Source organism: Anabrus simplex, chromosome 1 (genome assembly GCF_040414725.1).
Source record: "Anabrus simplex isolate iqAnaSimp1 chromosome 1, ASM4041472v1, whole genome shotgun sequence".
NCBI lineage: Eukaryota > Metazoa > Arthropoda > Insecta > Orthoptera > Tettigoniidae > Anabrus > Anabrus simplex.
Genome location: NC_090265.1, coordinates 131,669,479 through 131,686,369, shown reverse-complemented (window position 1 = coordinate 131,686,369; position 16,891 = coordinate 131,669,479). Strand labels below are relative to the sequence as shown.

Sequence of the window (16,891 nt, the reverse complement as noted above, 5' to 3'; positions counted from 1 at the left end):
GGGTCTTTTTACAGAACAAATCCTTACAGGACAATGGGAATCCACTACAGAAGTCATTTTGGTGCCTAACAAAACAGCAGGAGTTTCAAATTGTTGACCAGAAGAGTGATACTAATGTAAAAATTTAAACAAGGAATGTCCTAAGCTAATTTAAATGTTCACTTATTTTACAAATAATAATGCTTTGTCTTCAGTAAACATAAAATGAATTCACTGATTATTCAGTGATTTTAACAATTACATACCACATGCTCCAAATGTCACTTGGTAAGGGACAAGGCCTTCGAGAAAAACAATGACATGCAACTGGTAGTCCAGCTACCTGTGAGCCCAACAGCATGGAACAATGCCAGTGCAAAACCTTCTTGTATTTCAAGAAAACATATGAATGATAATCATAACCACTACGAGTAAATATCAACAATATACTACTGAGATATTATCTGCAACTCAGAGACTATCCTTTCATAGATAAGTGTGCTGCAGTTTATTTACATCCAGTGTGAATAACACCAAATCACTTTACTCACAATTCTGCATCCTCTTCCCAACTGTTTTGATGCAAGATGCAGCCATATGATCCTAATCTTGAATGTGTAATGGGAAAGAAAAGTAAAATCATCTAACTTATTACATGCAGATGTACATCCACATCCAGCATAACTCAAGAGGCAACGCACTACAGTCAGAGAAAATGTCCACCCATATAGTATTAGAACTATAACTAACATGCATAAACTATCAACGTTTTGTTGTTGTTGTTAACAAGGAAGCCATTCTTTTTCAGTGTTGACACTGTTAATATAATACGTTATATAAACTATCAACATGAGAATACAAAAAGACATGTATGAGAACAGTGAATTATTATGTGCAATTAAGTTATATGCCATAATATTATTAATGAGGATCCTCAGTTTGTGACAATACTGTAAACCAATAACTTTGTTTAAACTTGCACCTGGATATATGACTGTTTTCAAAGGTGGTATGAACAATGCTCATTTAAGGGGAGGTGGTACCCCCTATCTTTGCAATGCTAATTTTACCTACTTCAGGTACACATTTTGTAATAACTATCAATAATATCATTTTGAAATTTGGTATGCTGAAGGGCTTTTGCAATTGTTGTTAGACTTTGAATAATAACCCGACTGAATTTATATAATTATTTTTAACGGACACCTATTTTTATTGATTTCTTAACACACTGTAGCCAAATAAAATCCACAGTTTTTAAGTAATGATGTTATGAAAAAACAGAAATGTGTAAAACACCCAAGAGTATAAGTGATTAAAATTGTATGCTCATATGCCTAGTACTAACTGAAATATTAATACCTTTTCCTCAAAAAAAAAACTCAAATGGAGAAAACAAAGGAACAAGTTAAGATTACCTTTTTAATGCATAAGCACCACATTCTGGATCACTGGGGTCATCAGCATCTATGCTAGACATTTTCTGCACAGTTCTTAATGCTTTGGAGATAACAGAAGCATCCAGGTCAGACCTTTTCCTCCTCATATTAGCAATGTGTTCACTCCTGGCTCGATCCCTAATTGCTGCATAACTTTCATCCTACCAGATCATCCCTCATTGAAAGTAATTACAGCATCATGAACAACAATGCACAATGACTGATATCCTACAAACACTGTTTTTGGAACCCTACTCCATACGACACTGTTAAAAACTGATTTCTGTCTAGGCATTTTGAACACTTGTTTACAATACGTTTTCATACGAGGGAAACAAACAATGAACAGAAGAACGGGAATATGTGACACAGGCTAGCCACAACACAAATAAACACAACAAAAACATTCCCTTTGGTGATCAACAACATTACTTTCATCACAGGAAGTACAATATCAAAGTATAATAAGCCTTCAAGCTGAAAATGGGGCGTAACCCCAAGTGTCAACTTGTCATTTAAATAGTATTTGAGGGCGTTAGGAATGATTGTGGCTAATCCTACTACTCATACATAATTAAATACACTTCAATCTTTAAAAATCCATACAAAAAAATGTAATGAATTATTGAACCAGAGAGGGTACCACCTCCCCTTAAGGAAGGAAAAATTCATGACTTCAGTGAACAGTATAAGGCAATTGAGTCATGGAGACAGAGAGTGAGAGAGAAGTGAGTAAAAATATACATATGCTAAATATGCAAGATGTTCTACCTTCAGCCACTTCTCCATCAATGAAAGTGATAGTGGCTGACAACAGTAATAACTACTATTGAAGTCAATTTTCAAGCTTCAAAACCATGAAAAAATAAAATCCCACGCCTGAACTTTGTACAGATGGTGTAATCATAACTTTTTTTAAAGCTGGAATTTGTGGCCCTTTACAAATGCTCTCTTTTATTAATGCTCCAAGACAATAATAGAAAACTTGGAGTAAAGTACCAAACACAAGGTTCATTTCTATCATAAACTATTATACATACCATCGTTGCCGGGACAAAACCTCCTATGTGATAATATTTTTGGAGATATACTGACCCGCAGCACATACATTATGAAGAACGAGAATGCCTTGATAATATTCACACAATATTGCACCTTAGATGACAGAACCTTACCGGCCAAAGTTCTAAGCTAAAATATTCACATAGGAGGTTTTGTCCCAGCAGCGACAATATGTCATTTTCATGCTTTTATAAATAATGAGAATAAGGCACCTTTCAGATTTAATTACAGGGGCATTCATAATGACCTTGTTCTTGGAAGTTTGTTGCTAGGTAACTTAGTTATGATGTTACTTGTTTAATGTCCCTTCAATTGCTATAGATTTTAAGAGATGCTAAAATGTTGGAATTTTGTCCCACAGATCTTTAATGTGTTGAAGGTCAATGACATGAATATGTATTAAAAATGCCCTGTGAGATAGATATGTAATATAAATTATTGGAAGTTACACGAGGCTTAAGTCATGATGTTCTCTTTCTACCCTATATGTCATACTTCAAAGTTTCTAGTGAAAACCTCTTAACTCCGCTCTTATGTAACTTGCACCTAATTTCTGAATTCAGATGGTGTATTTGGTGTCAATACGTGGTATGTTTTACAATCTGAAATTGTTCCAAAATATATTACTCATATACAGACAACTGAGGTTTCATTCAAATGTCTATATTGTAAGACTGTATTGATCATACTAATGGTGAACAGTACATCATGTATTTCAGACTCTTCAATGTTCAATAAATGTACAACTTCAATGTGAATGTACAATAATTACACTTAAAGTGTAATTTTGAATGTGAATGTTTTGATCAAGAAGTAAAGATGCTGGTTCCATTTGAAAAAAAGTAGTCTGCCTGGTGGCAATGATTGTTAAGACATCAAGTCTTTATTGTCTGACACTGTGATTAACTGCTTCAAGTCCTGTTGGTGGAACAAGTTTTTACCACCAAAATGTTAGCTGACAGGGTAGAAGAGGTGGTGGTACGCAATTACTAATCATGCGACTGCATGCCAAAAGAATGGGTTCAATTCCAAGCCTCTCTGCAGTGTTCATATGGAGTGAGGGCATATGATGCTGTTGATGGTGATTCGTTTATTGCATGGAGACAATCAGCCTTGAGCAGACAGGAGCTGACAATGCACCAACACTGCGCTTCACCTTTCCCCTACAGCGACGGAAGGATGGGAAAGGTAGTGACCATGGCCTTAATTAAAAAACAGCCCCAACATTTGCCTGGTGTGAAAATAGGAAATGACTGCAAACCATCTTCAGGGCTGCCAATGGTGGGATGAAGCCAAAGAAATAGAACTTCAACACAGAAGATTACTTCAAGTTGTCAAATACATGGAGTCCTGTACTCCAGAAATACCTACATAACACCACCATGGCCACAGCGCAGCACACTACATAAACTGTCCAGAAATGAATGATCACTAACCATGTGAGGAAGTTTGTTCAAAGATACATGGTAACTAGTGTGTATGTGTACCAGAGAAGTTTACTGTGGATGCAATTCAGGCCATGAGAATTCTGGTGGAAAAAGAAAGAGGTATTAAAAGAGACTTGCCAATAGTTTTCAACGATCTTGAGAAGACGCTCGACAGAGTGCTGAAGATCTGATTTGGGCAGCATTACAAGCTCGTAACATTCCAGAATCTTGTGTTAATATGATTCAGGATACGTACAAGGACATGAAAACCTGTAAGAGATGCACTACAGGTATATCAACACTGTCCAGTCAAAACTGGAGTCCACCAGGGTGTTGTTATTAGCCCACTCCTTTTCACCATCATCATGATTTTCCTGACATTGGAAATCACAAATTCCCTTCCTAAGACATTGTTTGCTAATGATATTGCACTGATCAGAGACAACAAGGTGGCAACATTTGAAAACTGGTAAAAAGTGCTAGAAGACATGGACTGTCAAAAATGTGCAGTTTTAAATACCTTAGCTCCATGGTGGAAAAATTTGGTGGATATAAGTATTAATTGATGCCACGAGAGAACAACTAAACCGATTACAATGTGCTATGAACTCGTGTATTAGATTGATCTTTTCCTTACGCTATGATGTTCATGTTACCCCTTATTATCGACAACTTTCCCTTCTAAAATTTGAACAATATAGAAACCTCCACGTGGCAGTATTAATCTTTTGAGTATTAAAAGAGAATATCCCATACTACTTATCTTCACAACTCAATTTCCTATCCTCTTTCCACCAGCATAACACACGCTCTGGCAGTACACTTGCTATCCCTCTCAGCAGGTCAGCAGCATTTAGCTGTTCCTTTGTTGCAAATGGAGCTAGAATATGGAATTCTCTCCCCCACAACATTAGAGCCATAAAATCCTTAAATTCCTTCAAGTTGTCTTGCCGTGAGCATCTCCTCGATGTGTGCCGCCAGGCTGAATGAATCTGGTAGAGTGAATGTGTGTATGAAAGTACGTTTACTGTGCTTATGGTACTTAGTGTCAATCAACTTTTAATTTGTAACGATAGTTTTAAGACATGACTAAGAATATTTATAGAGTTTATGTTATTTTGTTTCATATTTTGTTTCTAGTTTGTAATGGTAGTTTTAAGATAAGATTATGAATATTGCTCTCAGATGTACAATGTTAATGAAGTGTGGTTAAGTGTAAGAGAGGACCATGAGTCCTAACTTCGCCACTACAAATAAAGGCAAATAAAGGCAAATATATATATATATGACAGGATCAGTATAGGCTGGCTGGTGGAAACTAAATTTACCATGTTCTGCAGAAAGAGGATATTACCGAGGCTTAAACAACATGAAGTTGGTGAGACCTACTCTGACTTATGACTAAAAATGCTGGACACTATGAATATCACAAGCATAGTCTAAATGCCACAGATAAGACGATGCTTAGAATGCTGGCAGGAGTTTTGAAGAATGATCACATTCAAAATGAGTGCATCAGAAGTACGTTAAAAGTAAAGCAGACAGCCGTGAAGAAGGTTATGTGCGAGTGGATGACATGATTTGAGAAGGTGGTAGAAGAGGACAAAAGCTATGCACCCCAGCTGAGTCCAACAGATGAGGCAACAACAACACCTCAGCTCCACTGATGCCGAAACACAAGTAACTGCCAAGAGCAAAATGCAGCTGCATTCTGCTAACTCTGGAGAATCTGCAGCAACAGCAGCTCCACAACGAAGACATCATCAATGTCAATGAAGAAGATCGATGGCAAAGCGAGGAAGAAGAAGAATACTCCAATCATTCACAATGTTTGATACATAATTTCTTTAGAGCGCAATTATGGGTATGTGATGAATGGTATGAAAATGTTGCTCATAGGGTCGGTTGGTGCATGCATTTCAGTGGGCTTGGCAGACTATGTAATAGCAATTTACAGCTAAGTGAGCAAAGCAACGGGAAACTATTTCACTCCTCATTCCCCTAATATGTCTCTTCAGTGATGCCTAGGCCATCTGTGACAACTAATGGAGGAGCTGTTGAGGATCAACCAGCCTTCGGGCTGAGGGCTGAACATACATCATACCTGTATGTAGATTTATTACGTATGTTTTGGGCATGGCCTTCTGGGCAATAGTAATTAAATAAACACACTTAATAACTTCCTCACATAAAATAGCTCTAATTAACTGTACATATAGGGTGGTGGGAAACAATGTGAAACGGGTTTATGAGCGTAGGTCATGTTGATAAATAATTCAATATCACGCACCATTGTCGTTTTATCAGCTGTTGAAGTTAGCCGATGAGATCGCTTCATGGGTGAATTCAAATGGGCTGTTGCTAAATCTGTACGTGACTTAATTACGACTTGAGAGCCATGCTGAGAAATCAGATTCAAATACAAACACACCGTTGGTTTCAGCCAGGATCACCTTTGCATTGCTGCTTTGGTGCGATGCTGTCATCTCGGAGGTTTGTATTCAAACTCCTCCCTTGGCAAAGTTTTTTCTAGGACTGGTGCTCTCATTATAAAAATTGTAATTGAAATCAATAAGTTAAACCACCTCTCCAATACTTATCAATCCTTATATTTAGGACAAATGGTGTTATAAGTTGGGACATGTTTCGCTTAGCTGTCGTAAGAATCTTCAGCCACAATAAACTTAACCTAAAGTTGGGTCAGTGACCTGACTGGCTAACTTCAACAGCTGATAAAATGACCATGGTGTGAGGCATCAAATTATTTCTTTCCTATTATTTCTTTCACCCTTTCAAATGCTGATATACCCAGTTCACATTGTTTCCTATCACCCTGTATAAACATATCCTATTGGTATGGAAATTTGGAAGCACCACAAAAATATATTGTGAGAAGTTATATCAAACATGACTCCCTTCAATTTGTTGACCAAGTTTACATGAAAATAATATTCCAAAGAACAACAATCATTATATCATTAGATGCTTAACTACATAGAAGCTTCTTGATGACCTGACCAGAAAATTTACAGGTCTGGTAATATTCATAAATTACTGTTCAAACATAACCTACCTGCAACTGTGAATCAGCCTTTCCAGCTCTAGTGAAAGCACCCTGTTCCAATGCCCTCACCAAGCCCTTCTCTTGCAGTTCTTCCAACAAATGAGAAACAGCCTCTTGTTCCCAGCCATTCTCCCGGACTATTTCCTCCAATGTCACTGGATTGGGATATGCAGACTCTATCAGTTCAAGTAGTTTCTCCCCAGTCAGCTCCACCACACTGCCCAGAGTACTTTCATCTGCCGACACTGTATTAGTACAAACAATTTAATAGAAGCTTCTGCAAACCTGTAATGAATGGTTACTGCTCTGTTTACAGTGTGTTCTACAGAATAGAATAGAAAAGAATACTGTATAGGCCTAATTTATTGAAATTAAACAAAGTACACTGTAATTGACAAAAGTCCAACAATCCATAAAAAATATGCTCTTAAAAATCATGACTATACATTACTATACTGTACTATTAAACTTTGTTCAATCCCTTGTCGTATGTACTGTACTAACTATTTTATACTGTATCAGCAAGTAATATATATACACACATTTTTACTAATTTATATGGAGGTGCACCAATTTTTCCTCAAATTCCTGTATACTGTAAATGCTGTTTCCCATCAGCCAACTTTTTGGAGTCTTTTGAATGGATCTCTTAATTCCAATAGGAGCTTGTTAAAGAGTATCATTCCTGAGTAGTTATGATATTTTTGTGTTTTCTTTAATCTAACATGAGAAGTATGTATATCATTTCTTCTTCTTGTATTATATTGATGTACCTCCTTCCTTAATGGGTAATTAATCAGGTTTTCTTGAATGTCCATTATGCATTGGTAAGTATATATTGAGGAAAGATACATTATTCCCAGTTCTTGGAAAATGGCCCTACATGATTGCTTGTCTGAAATTCCCTGTATGCCCCTCATTGCTTTCTTTTGCCAAGTAAAGACATCCTGAGCCCTCGTGGAATCCCCAACATTATTGTTCCATACAGTAGACATGAATAAAAGAAAGCATAGTGAGCAGATATAATTTGAGGTTTGCTAACACATTTGTTCAGTTTTCATAGTAAAAATATCACTCGGGACAGTTTCTTACATAGTTGTGTATGAACATTCCAGCTCAGTTTTGAAACTAAATGAAATCCTAACATTTTCACTGACTTGTTGCTGTCCTCCCTAGTTGTACTGCTTAGATGAAAGAAAATTTCTTCAGTTCTGTTGCAATTTAAGACCAATTTATTCCCTTTAACCATGTCAATGACTCCTGAAACCTCTCCCTGTTTAGAGTAACTACATTTTCTAATTCTTTATCTGCTGTTATGACAGCAATGTCATCTGCTTGGAGTACAGACTTGTCTGATAAGAAAGAAAGAAAGAAAGAAAGAAAGAAAGAAAGAAAGAAAGAAAGAAAGGAAACAAACAAACAAATGCATAAAGTGGTGAGCAATAGCTCATAAATGGTTTTATAACTTGAAGTGGTGTAGTTATCTTGAGAAATAAATGGAGCAAGCTTTGCTGAAATACCAAAGAAGTAGCTGGAGAGAGAGAGAGCTTGGATTTATATGAGATTATTTATAACAGAAGGGAAGTTGATGGTATTAATACAGGACAGGGTTGATATCAGTAATATATTCATCAGAATATCGTATATCACTGATTAGCAAAAAAAGGGGCACAGTTTAACACTGCTTCTAGAATTCAAAATAATCTGATCTTTCTAACATTTTCATCAAGTTTAGGGCAAAAAAAATCAACAAAACATCTTTCTATCCAAATAGGGAGATTTTGGAACGAGGAAAAAAATCAAGACTGCTGTATACCATATCCAGTTATAGCTACTTGCTGATGAGATTCCATAGAGCCACCAAATTGCAGATATGTTGATGTCTTCACTTCACCTACTCTTCCAAATAATCTTACACACTGTCTATGGGATTAAGATTGGGAAATTTAGCAGGCCAGTCGAACTGTGACAAGGTGACGATGTGTTCATTAAACCAGTCACATATGCATGTAGCCCTATGAACACAGCTGTAGTCATCTCAGAAAATGGGTGTGTCCACAGAATACTCATCACGAAGATGTTGAATGAAGAGCAACACTTAGCGTCACCAAGAATGCTGGAAAAAAATGTTCATGTTGACCTGAATGAGTGGGCCCAAGTCATAGTATGAAAATCACCCCCTAGAAGATCACAGACCCATCTCCAGCTTACACTATACCCTGCACACAATGCAGATTAAATGACTCACCAGAACACTTGTCGCCTTGTGCCATTTGAAAACAGGGCATTTCTGAAGAATAATCAGGTCATAAATGACTTCTTTATGGGGTACTAGTACATAAGCCTGATTCAACAGAACATCGTATATCATTGATTAGCAAAAAAAAAAAAAAGGCACAGTTTAACACTGCTTCTAGAATTCAAAATAATCTGATCTTTCCAACATTTTTATCAAGTTTAGGACAAAAATATCAACAACAACTGATATGGCAACAGTGGGCTGTTAGGAAAGGATGGTGTTATAGATGATTTGTGTGTGACAGAAAGAGAGAAAGATATACCCTTTAAAATCAATGCTTTGTTCTAAATGCTGGATGGCCTATAAGTGTTTTCTTGATATGTGTTTGAAATTGAGAACCAGCAATCTATGGTCACTGTCCATACTTTCACTTGAGATGACCTTGACATCAATGATGCATCTGTCTCATTTCTTGTTTGTGACTGAGCAGTCGATCAGTGTCCTGTATCTGCCATCCCAGCTATACCGTGAAGCTGTTCCTTTTCTTGAAGAATGCATTTTTAATGATAAGATTATATCTTCCACATAACTCTAATAATTGTTTATTTCTGGGTTTCCGCTTACAAAGCCATGTGGCCTAATAATGTTCTTGCAGCCATACCTGTCTACTCCAACTTGTGCATTCAGTTCTCCAATAATAATATTTTCTTCACTAATTACATCTTCCCGGTCTTGATGAAATTTCTCCTTGTCTTGTTCACTGCAGCCCATCTGAGGGATATACACTTACATGACTGCACAGACAGTTTTATGATTCAATCATTCTTGCAGGAAACTTCAGCTACAGCATTATTATCTTTTCTGATTAAGAATCCACACCATTCCTGAACTTTTTAGCTTGTCCCCTCCAGTAGAGTTTGTATCCTTCTCTAAAACTTCTACTTCATTTCCCTTTCCATTAGACTTGCTTAATCCCAGCATCAATGTATCTCTCTTGTCCATCATGTCTATAAGTTATTCTGTCTTTCAGGTCAGTGATAGAATGTTCATAGTTCTCATTCTCACTTTACTCCTCTTACAGAAGATCTATGTCACACCTGACAGCTCTCCTTGAAGGCTTATATTTGTTAATACCTCTATTCTGAGGCTTGTTCTGTCACAAAGAGCAGGTTAAATGACACTAGCACTGGTTTTGCTAAGCCTATCATAGGTCCTTTTGTTGTTTTTTTTTGTTTTATGCTAGGTTGTCAGCTCCTGACATACATTCCCTCTTGTTAGTCAGTTTATGGTTTGCCCACGAATTCTCAGAAGGCTCATTGCAGCAGCTGTCCGGTGGGTGATGGGGTCGCCAAGTCCCTACGCCATCTACTACCGTTCTCAAATGTAATAATCTCGTAGATCGCCATCTATCACTGGTCCAAATTAAGATGAATTTATTCTATGAATCCAACATTGACTATGGCAGCTTGTATATTATAACTGATAAACTTCATCTTGGGTTCAGTATTGACACTAACAGAATATAAACTTCCTGATCTACCTATTCAATACTTCATTACGATATTCACATCTAAACAGTCATCATACAAACCTGGACATGGTTTGGCTCATTTTGAGCCATCTTCAACCAGAAAATACAATTGTTCTGAAATTTTCACAAAATATTTTTGCCATTAAATTGGCATGTTATAATATTGAATGTCATTAAAATATTACAAAAATGCAAAATATGTGTGAATAAATGTAGTAATTAAAAGTCTTTAAAATATTATCTCATTATTAGATGAATGTTGATGGAATGATGTAAATTAAAAATTATTTTAAAGTTTAATGGGTGCCAGAAGATTTCACATTGTAGAATGTTCATCTATGTTGATGTTAGATCTGAGAACCTTATTGTTAATAAGTAAGCCTGTGAAGTTTTTGTTGTTGTGATGAAATTGGGTAGGTGGAATTAAAAGGAGAAAATGGAAGGTGGGTGGTTGCACTGTTAGGGATATTAACAAAAATATGAATAAGTGTGCTCAAAATTACAGTACATTCTCTCTTCCAGCCCCTATCGTTGTTGTTGTTGTTGTTGTTGTTATCACATGAAATGGCTGTCTGAGTGAGTGAGTGTGTGGTGTTGTCTGTTCGAGGTTGCTGATGAGGGGAAGTGAAGTTGGAGGATGGTTGAGTTGACTGATAAGGAACTTGTGACTTGTTTTGCACATGCTATGATCGTCGCCGTAAGACCTATCTGTGTCGGTGCGACGTAAAACAAATAGCAAAAGCAAAAAAGCACATGCTATGGAAAATTTGAGTGTGTGTATGTTCAATAACTGATCAGATATGTTCATTTTCTCTGTGATTTCATTGAGATTGTACAACGTTCCTGAATCTTTGATCTATTTGTATGTGTAAATCTTCAAGGATGTTTAGAAATGTCGCTTTATTTGCTGTCAGAAGTATTGCCATATCTTGATTGATGTTGGTGAATTTGTGATTATTATCATTCATGTGTTCGTTCATCGCAGAAAATCTTTTATATTTGTTGGCATTAATGTGTCCTTGAAGATTTACTCATACAAATTGATCAAAGATTCAACTCCATATACAATCTCAACGAAATCACATATTATATGACGAATTATTGAACATCATCAGGCTCAAATTTCCTGCGGCAGGTGCAAAATCAGTTAACTCAATCAACCCTTTAACTCCACTTCCCCTCATGAACAAACTCAGGCAGACAACAGCACACACTCACTCAGGTGAACATTTCACCTGATAGCTACAGTACTACAACAGGGCTGAAAGACAGAATGTATGTTCAAGCACTTTCTCATTTTTTTCTCAATATCCCGAACAGTAAAACCACTCATCTTCTGTTTTCTCCTTTCCTTCTACGTACTGAATTTCATCAACAGCAACAGAAACTTCACGGGCTTCTTTATTGATAATAAGGTTCTCAGATCTAACGTCAACATAGATGAACATTCTGCAATGTGATATATTCTGGCACCCATAAAACTTTTTTAAAATGTTATCTATGTCATTTCATCAACAAGTGGTGTTACTCTTAAATATTCATCTACTAATTAGGACTTAATTACTACAGTTATTCACACATATTTTTAATTTTTGTAACATTTTAATGTGTATTGAATGCTATAATGTCCCAGTTTAATGGCAAAAAGTTTTGCAAACATTTCAGAAAAACTGTATTTTTCTACCTGAAGACGGCTCAAAATGAGCCAAAACATGCCCTAGTTTGTATGACGACTGTTTAAATATGAAGGGTCCAATGAAGTATCGAATAGGTGGATCAGGAAGTTAAGGAATAAAGTGTTTATAAGCTTGTAGATTCTCTTCTGCATCTGTTACCTACTGAGATAAGTCTGGAAAATATCTTGAGAATTTATTAACTACTGCACACCTACTGTAAGAAGGGCTTGTAGAAAACCTTGTGTATCTTATTATGAATTTGTAAGTCCTCTCATACAACTGATACCTGTTGAGATAAGCTTGTAGATTGTCTTGATCCTCTACTACTGCTACACACAACATCCCTAACAGTACAACCACTCGTCGTCTGTTTTCTCCTTTGCAATCTACCTACCGAATTTCATTATCAACAACAACAACATCAACATCATCAACAACAACAACAGAAACTAACATTCATGTCAGTTTTCCTATAAATCAATCAATGGTACAGATGCTTCAAGACCACACTAAAAGCTCCTGTCTTTAGATCTACATGAAGATGCCAGCTATAGATATTCCAACCACTAACACCTATGTTAGTAGTAAGGAGACAAAAAGCAGTATGAAGTCCCTATGAAATGTCGTATGGCTTTCAGTGTCGGGATATCCCAGGACGGGTTCGGCTCGCCAGGTGCAGGTCTTTCTATTTGACTCCCGTAGGCGACCTGCGCGTCGTGATGAGGATGAAATGATGATGAAGACAACACATACACCCAGCCCCCGTGCCATTGGAATTAACCAATTAAGGTTAAAATCCTCGACCCGGCCGGGAATCGCACCCGGGACCCTCTGAACCGCAGGCCAGTACGCTGAACGTTCAGCCAACGAGTCAGATGAAGTCCCTATGCTAACTTGCCACACAGATATAAGAGCATCTTTGAATAATACTCTAAACTTCTTTATAACTCATCAATGTTGTGTGCACAGCCCATCACATATAGCAGTGTTAAAAAAGAATTATTTTAGTGGTTTGACCTGATTGAAGTAGCTCCTATAATTTACTGCATGCCTGAGAAACTATCTCATATGTAATCCCATGGATAGTAATCCAAAGATGAACACTCTCACTTGTTAAATTCCTAGAAGGAAACCATAATTTAATTTCATTGATTGCAAATATTAAAATAAAATTTGTTTTCCCCCAGTGTAGCAGTAGGCTCAACAGTTGGAATATTACACCTCTCCAAGAAGCCGGTGCTAGTGCACCGCTGAGACACCACTGCAAGCCTCCTATGTAGGACAATGCAGTGACGGCGCACTAGGGGAAGCATGTGCCACCACTTGTATAAATGACTGCCTTAGCCTATATCAAAAAATAAGGTTCCTAGAAGGAAACCATAATTTAATTTCATCGATTGTAAATGTTAAAAAAACAATTAAGCTCTTAAGTCTTTAGGGTTTTTCAATTGTGAGCATTCCAACTGATGAGCCCACTGCTACACTGGGGCAAAATGCTGGTAATTTCATGACTGAAAAAGCCTAACGACTTTCTAAGAGCTTAAATTTTTTTTCTTTCTTCTCTGATATAGTCACGTCAGGATGGTGACAATAGTAATTACAGAAAGACTGTTAAACAGGTTAGAAATAGATTAAAAAATATAGTCATGGTAGGTGCCTTTCACTTAGTGTATTCAGGTTATCTTCAGTCTTCTTCACTGTATTATTATTATTATTATTATTATTATTATTATTATTATTATTATTATTATTATTATTATTATTATTATTATTATTATTTTGTCCACATCATGTAGTAGAATAATAATTCATTTAACTTACGAGGTCTTGTCGGAGGAGCTTGCCCTTGATCCAGCTGAGCAAGAGTTACCTCAACTTTGGTTATGCTTGGATAGCGATGTTGCAGCAACTTCATTACTTTCTTAATGAATCCAACATAATCTATAAGAAAAGAAAGAAAATACATGTGTTAATAATTTTATATTACATCATAATGCAGTAAATACAAAAACCACAAGAGACAAGAAAGTCTTGAATGGAGGAGAGGGCACATGTCACTGGTAAGATGTCAATTAGAGCATGGTTCCAGTGTACACTACAAAAGAGAATGAAGGGGAAAATATGAGAGAGAATCTACTGAGCATATAAACTGCTATGAAACTGGAGAAATTCAAACAGGCTTCACCCAAATTAATTAATGATTTCTAAAGTAACGAATATCAGGGAGTGTGTGAACCATTGATAGTGACTCTATTATCAAAGATTTTCCAGTGTATTGTGAAAAACAGTATTTTAAAAAAATAGTAAATCAATGTAAAGTATGGCTGATGATCTGTATGGATGATTTGTCTGTACAGGTGTATTTGTAATTAATTAGAGCAAAAAGCTGTGGGGAAAAAAAATGGTAATAGTCTACATGTTAGGCATCATCCTACCACTTGTGAGCTGCTGAAGTAGAAAACAATATTTAAAAAAAAAAAAAAAAACTTCATTTAAGAGTGGCTGAGAGTAGAATTCCAACCCACTTCTATCTTCACCTACGTTCCAAAAGCTGAACGTACCCTACCTGTTACTCACACCAGTCTATACATTTGTGGTAAAAAGGGAACTGAATCCAAAAATGTAAAATATGTAAGTAGTGAAACATCAGATTAATCACATCATCAAGAGTTTATAATACTGATAATAAATTAAAATGAAAGATCTCAAACAATCTGAGATTTTATCTCTACATAGTATAAAATAAAGTCCTCGATTCTGTCCGTCTGTGACAGTTAATCCCGGGAATCACTGAATGGATTTTGATGTGGTTTTTGCCATTCTATAAAGCATTTCTCAAATTATGATTATTTAAAGAAACATTCATCTACAACCAAAGGAAGCCAAGCAGTAATGATTTCAGTGAAGCAGGTCAAAGGGAAAATGAATGTCCGTGCACCTTTTTAGCTTAAGCTGGGAAACTGTTAAAGATATATCTATACTATGAAGGTAAGAATTGTTAAGCATAAAAACTTATACAAGTAAGTCTGCAACAGCATATATATATTTAACACATAACCCACTATAACTTTCATCAGACCCCACAAAACACAATTTGAGAACACCTATGAAAAATAAGAGGGCTTAAAAAACCCTTACGTATCATAGCCCTCAATAAAATGCGTGGATCAGTTACAACTACACATCACGATATTGCAAATACTTTAAACAGAAAACTCTGCAAAAATTTCAAGTGATTCCAACTATGAACAAGAATTTGTATCCTCTCATGAAGATTGTCCTGATTTACAATCACACATCCATCTAAGTGCTGACCAATGTTACAATGATAATATCAGTATAACTGAAGTGCTACTTGAACTCAGTAGCTGTTGAAGTACAAGCCCAAGTCCTGATGATATTATATATGACTTCTTGAAAGAATTTCCTCCTAAAGGCCTAGCATTCCTCACTGAAATATTTAATTTCATTTGGTCACAAAAAGTCTTTCCTGTAGCTTGGAGAAAAGCTATAGTCATTCCAATACCTAAGCCTGGCAGTGACCATATGTTACCAGATAATTATCGACCAATAGCTCTAAACTGCACTATGTGCAAACTAATGGAAAAAAATAATAAATAAAATACTGAAATGGCTTCTAGAACAACAGAATTTCTTCACTGCAGAACAGTGTGACTTCCAACAGTTTCACTCAACAGCTGACACCTTAGTAGTATTAGAGTCAGAAATCCCAGATGCCTTTCATTACGGACATCAACTTGCAGTCTTCTTCTTCTTCTTCTTTTGCTACCGCTTTTCCCCACACCTGTGGAGTCACATGTGTGAACTGAGTCACACATATGAAGATTTGGCCCTGTTTTACGGCCAGATGCCCTTCGTGATGCCAACCCTATCTATCTATCTATCTATCTATCTATCTATCTATCTATCTATCTATCTATCTATATATATATATGGAGGGATGTAATCACTACTGCGTGTTAGTGTAGTGGTAGGTAGTGTGGTATCTTGTCTGAATATGATGAGGAGAGTGTTAGGATGGACACATACACCCAGTCCTCAAGTCAGAAGAATTAATCAGAAGCAATTAAAATCCCCGACCCGGCCGGGAATCGAACCCAGGACCCTCTGAACCGAAGGCCAGTACACTGATCATTCAGCCGATGAGTTGGACTCAACATCTCCTTGCAGTCTGCCTAGATATTCATAAAGTGTATGATATGGCGTGGAAAACTCTACTGCGACAATATTAAGGGAAATATGATCAGCTTTATCTGTAACTTCCTGCAAGACCAATGCATTCAAGTTCGAGCTAATGGTGTCCTATCCCAAGAAATCGGTTTAGAACATGGTGTCCCACAAGGCTCAGTTCTCAGTGAATCACTATTCTTAGTAGCTATACATGGCATCTCATCGTGCATTAACCCTCCAGTAAAGACCTGCCTCTTTGCTGATGACATGACTATTTTTTGCA

At 36.6% G+C, this 16,891-nt stretch overlaps 1 protein-coding gene across 3 annotated transcripts in view; it reads right to left on the bottom strand.

Moving 5' to 3' along the window:
* Window positions 1-16,891, bottom strand: part of LOC136884782 (uncharacterized) — a 302,644-nt gene that overhangs the window by 140,573 nt on the left and 145,180 nt on the right. For all 3 annotated transcript variants that reach the window (XM_067157084.2, XM_067157077.2, XM_067157091.2), the window contains exons 5-6: window positions 14,239-14,358; window positions 6,981-7,216 (exon numbers count right to left, since the gene is read on the bottom strand). In XM_067157084.2, coding sequence (XP_067013185.2) covers window positions 6,981-7,216; window positions 14,239-14,358 — 356 coding nt within the window. The remainder of the gene's footprint in view (window positions 1-6,980; window positions 7,217-14,238; window positions 14,359-16,891) is intronic.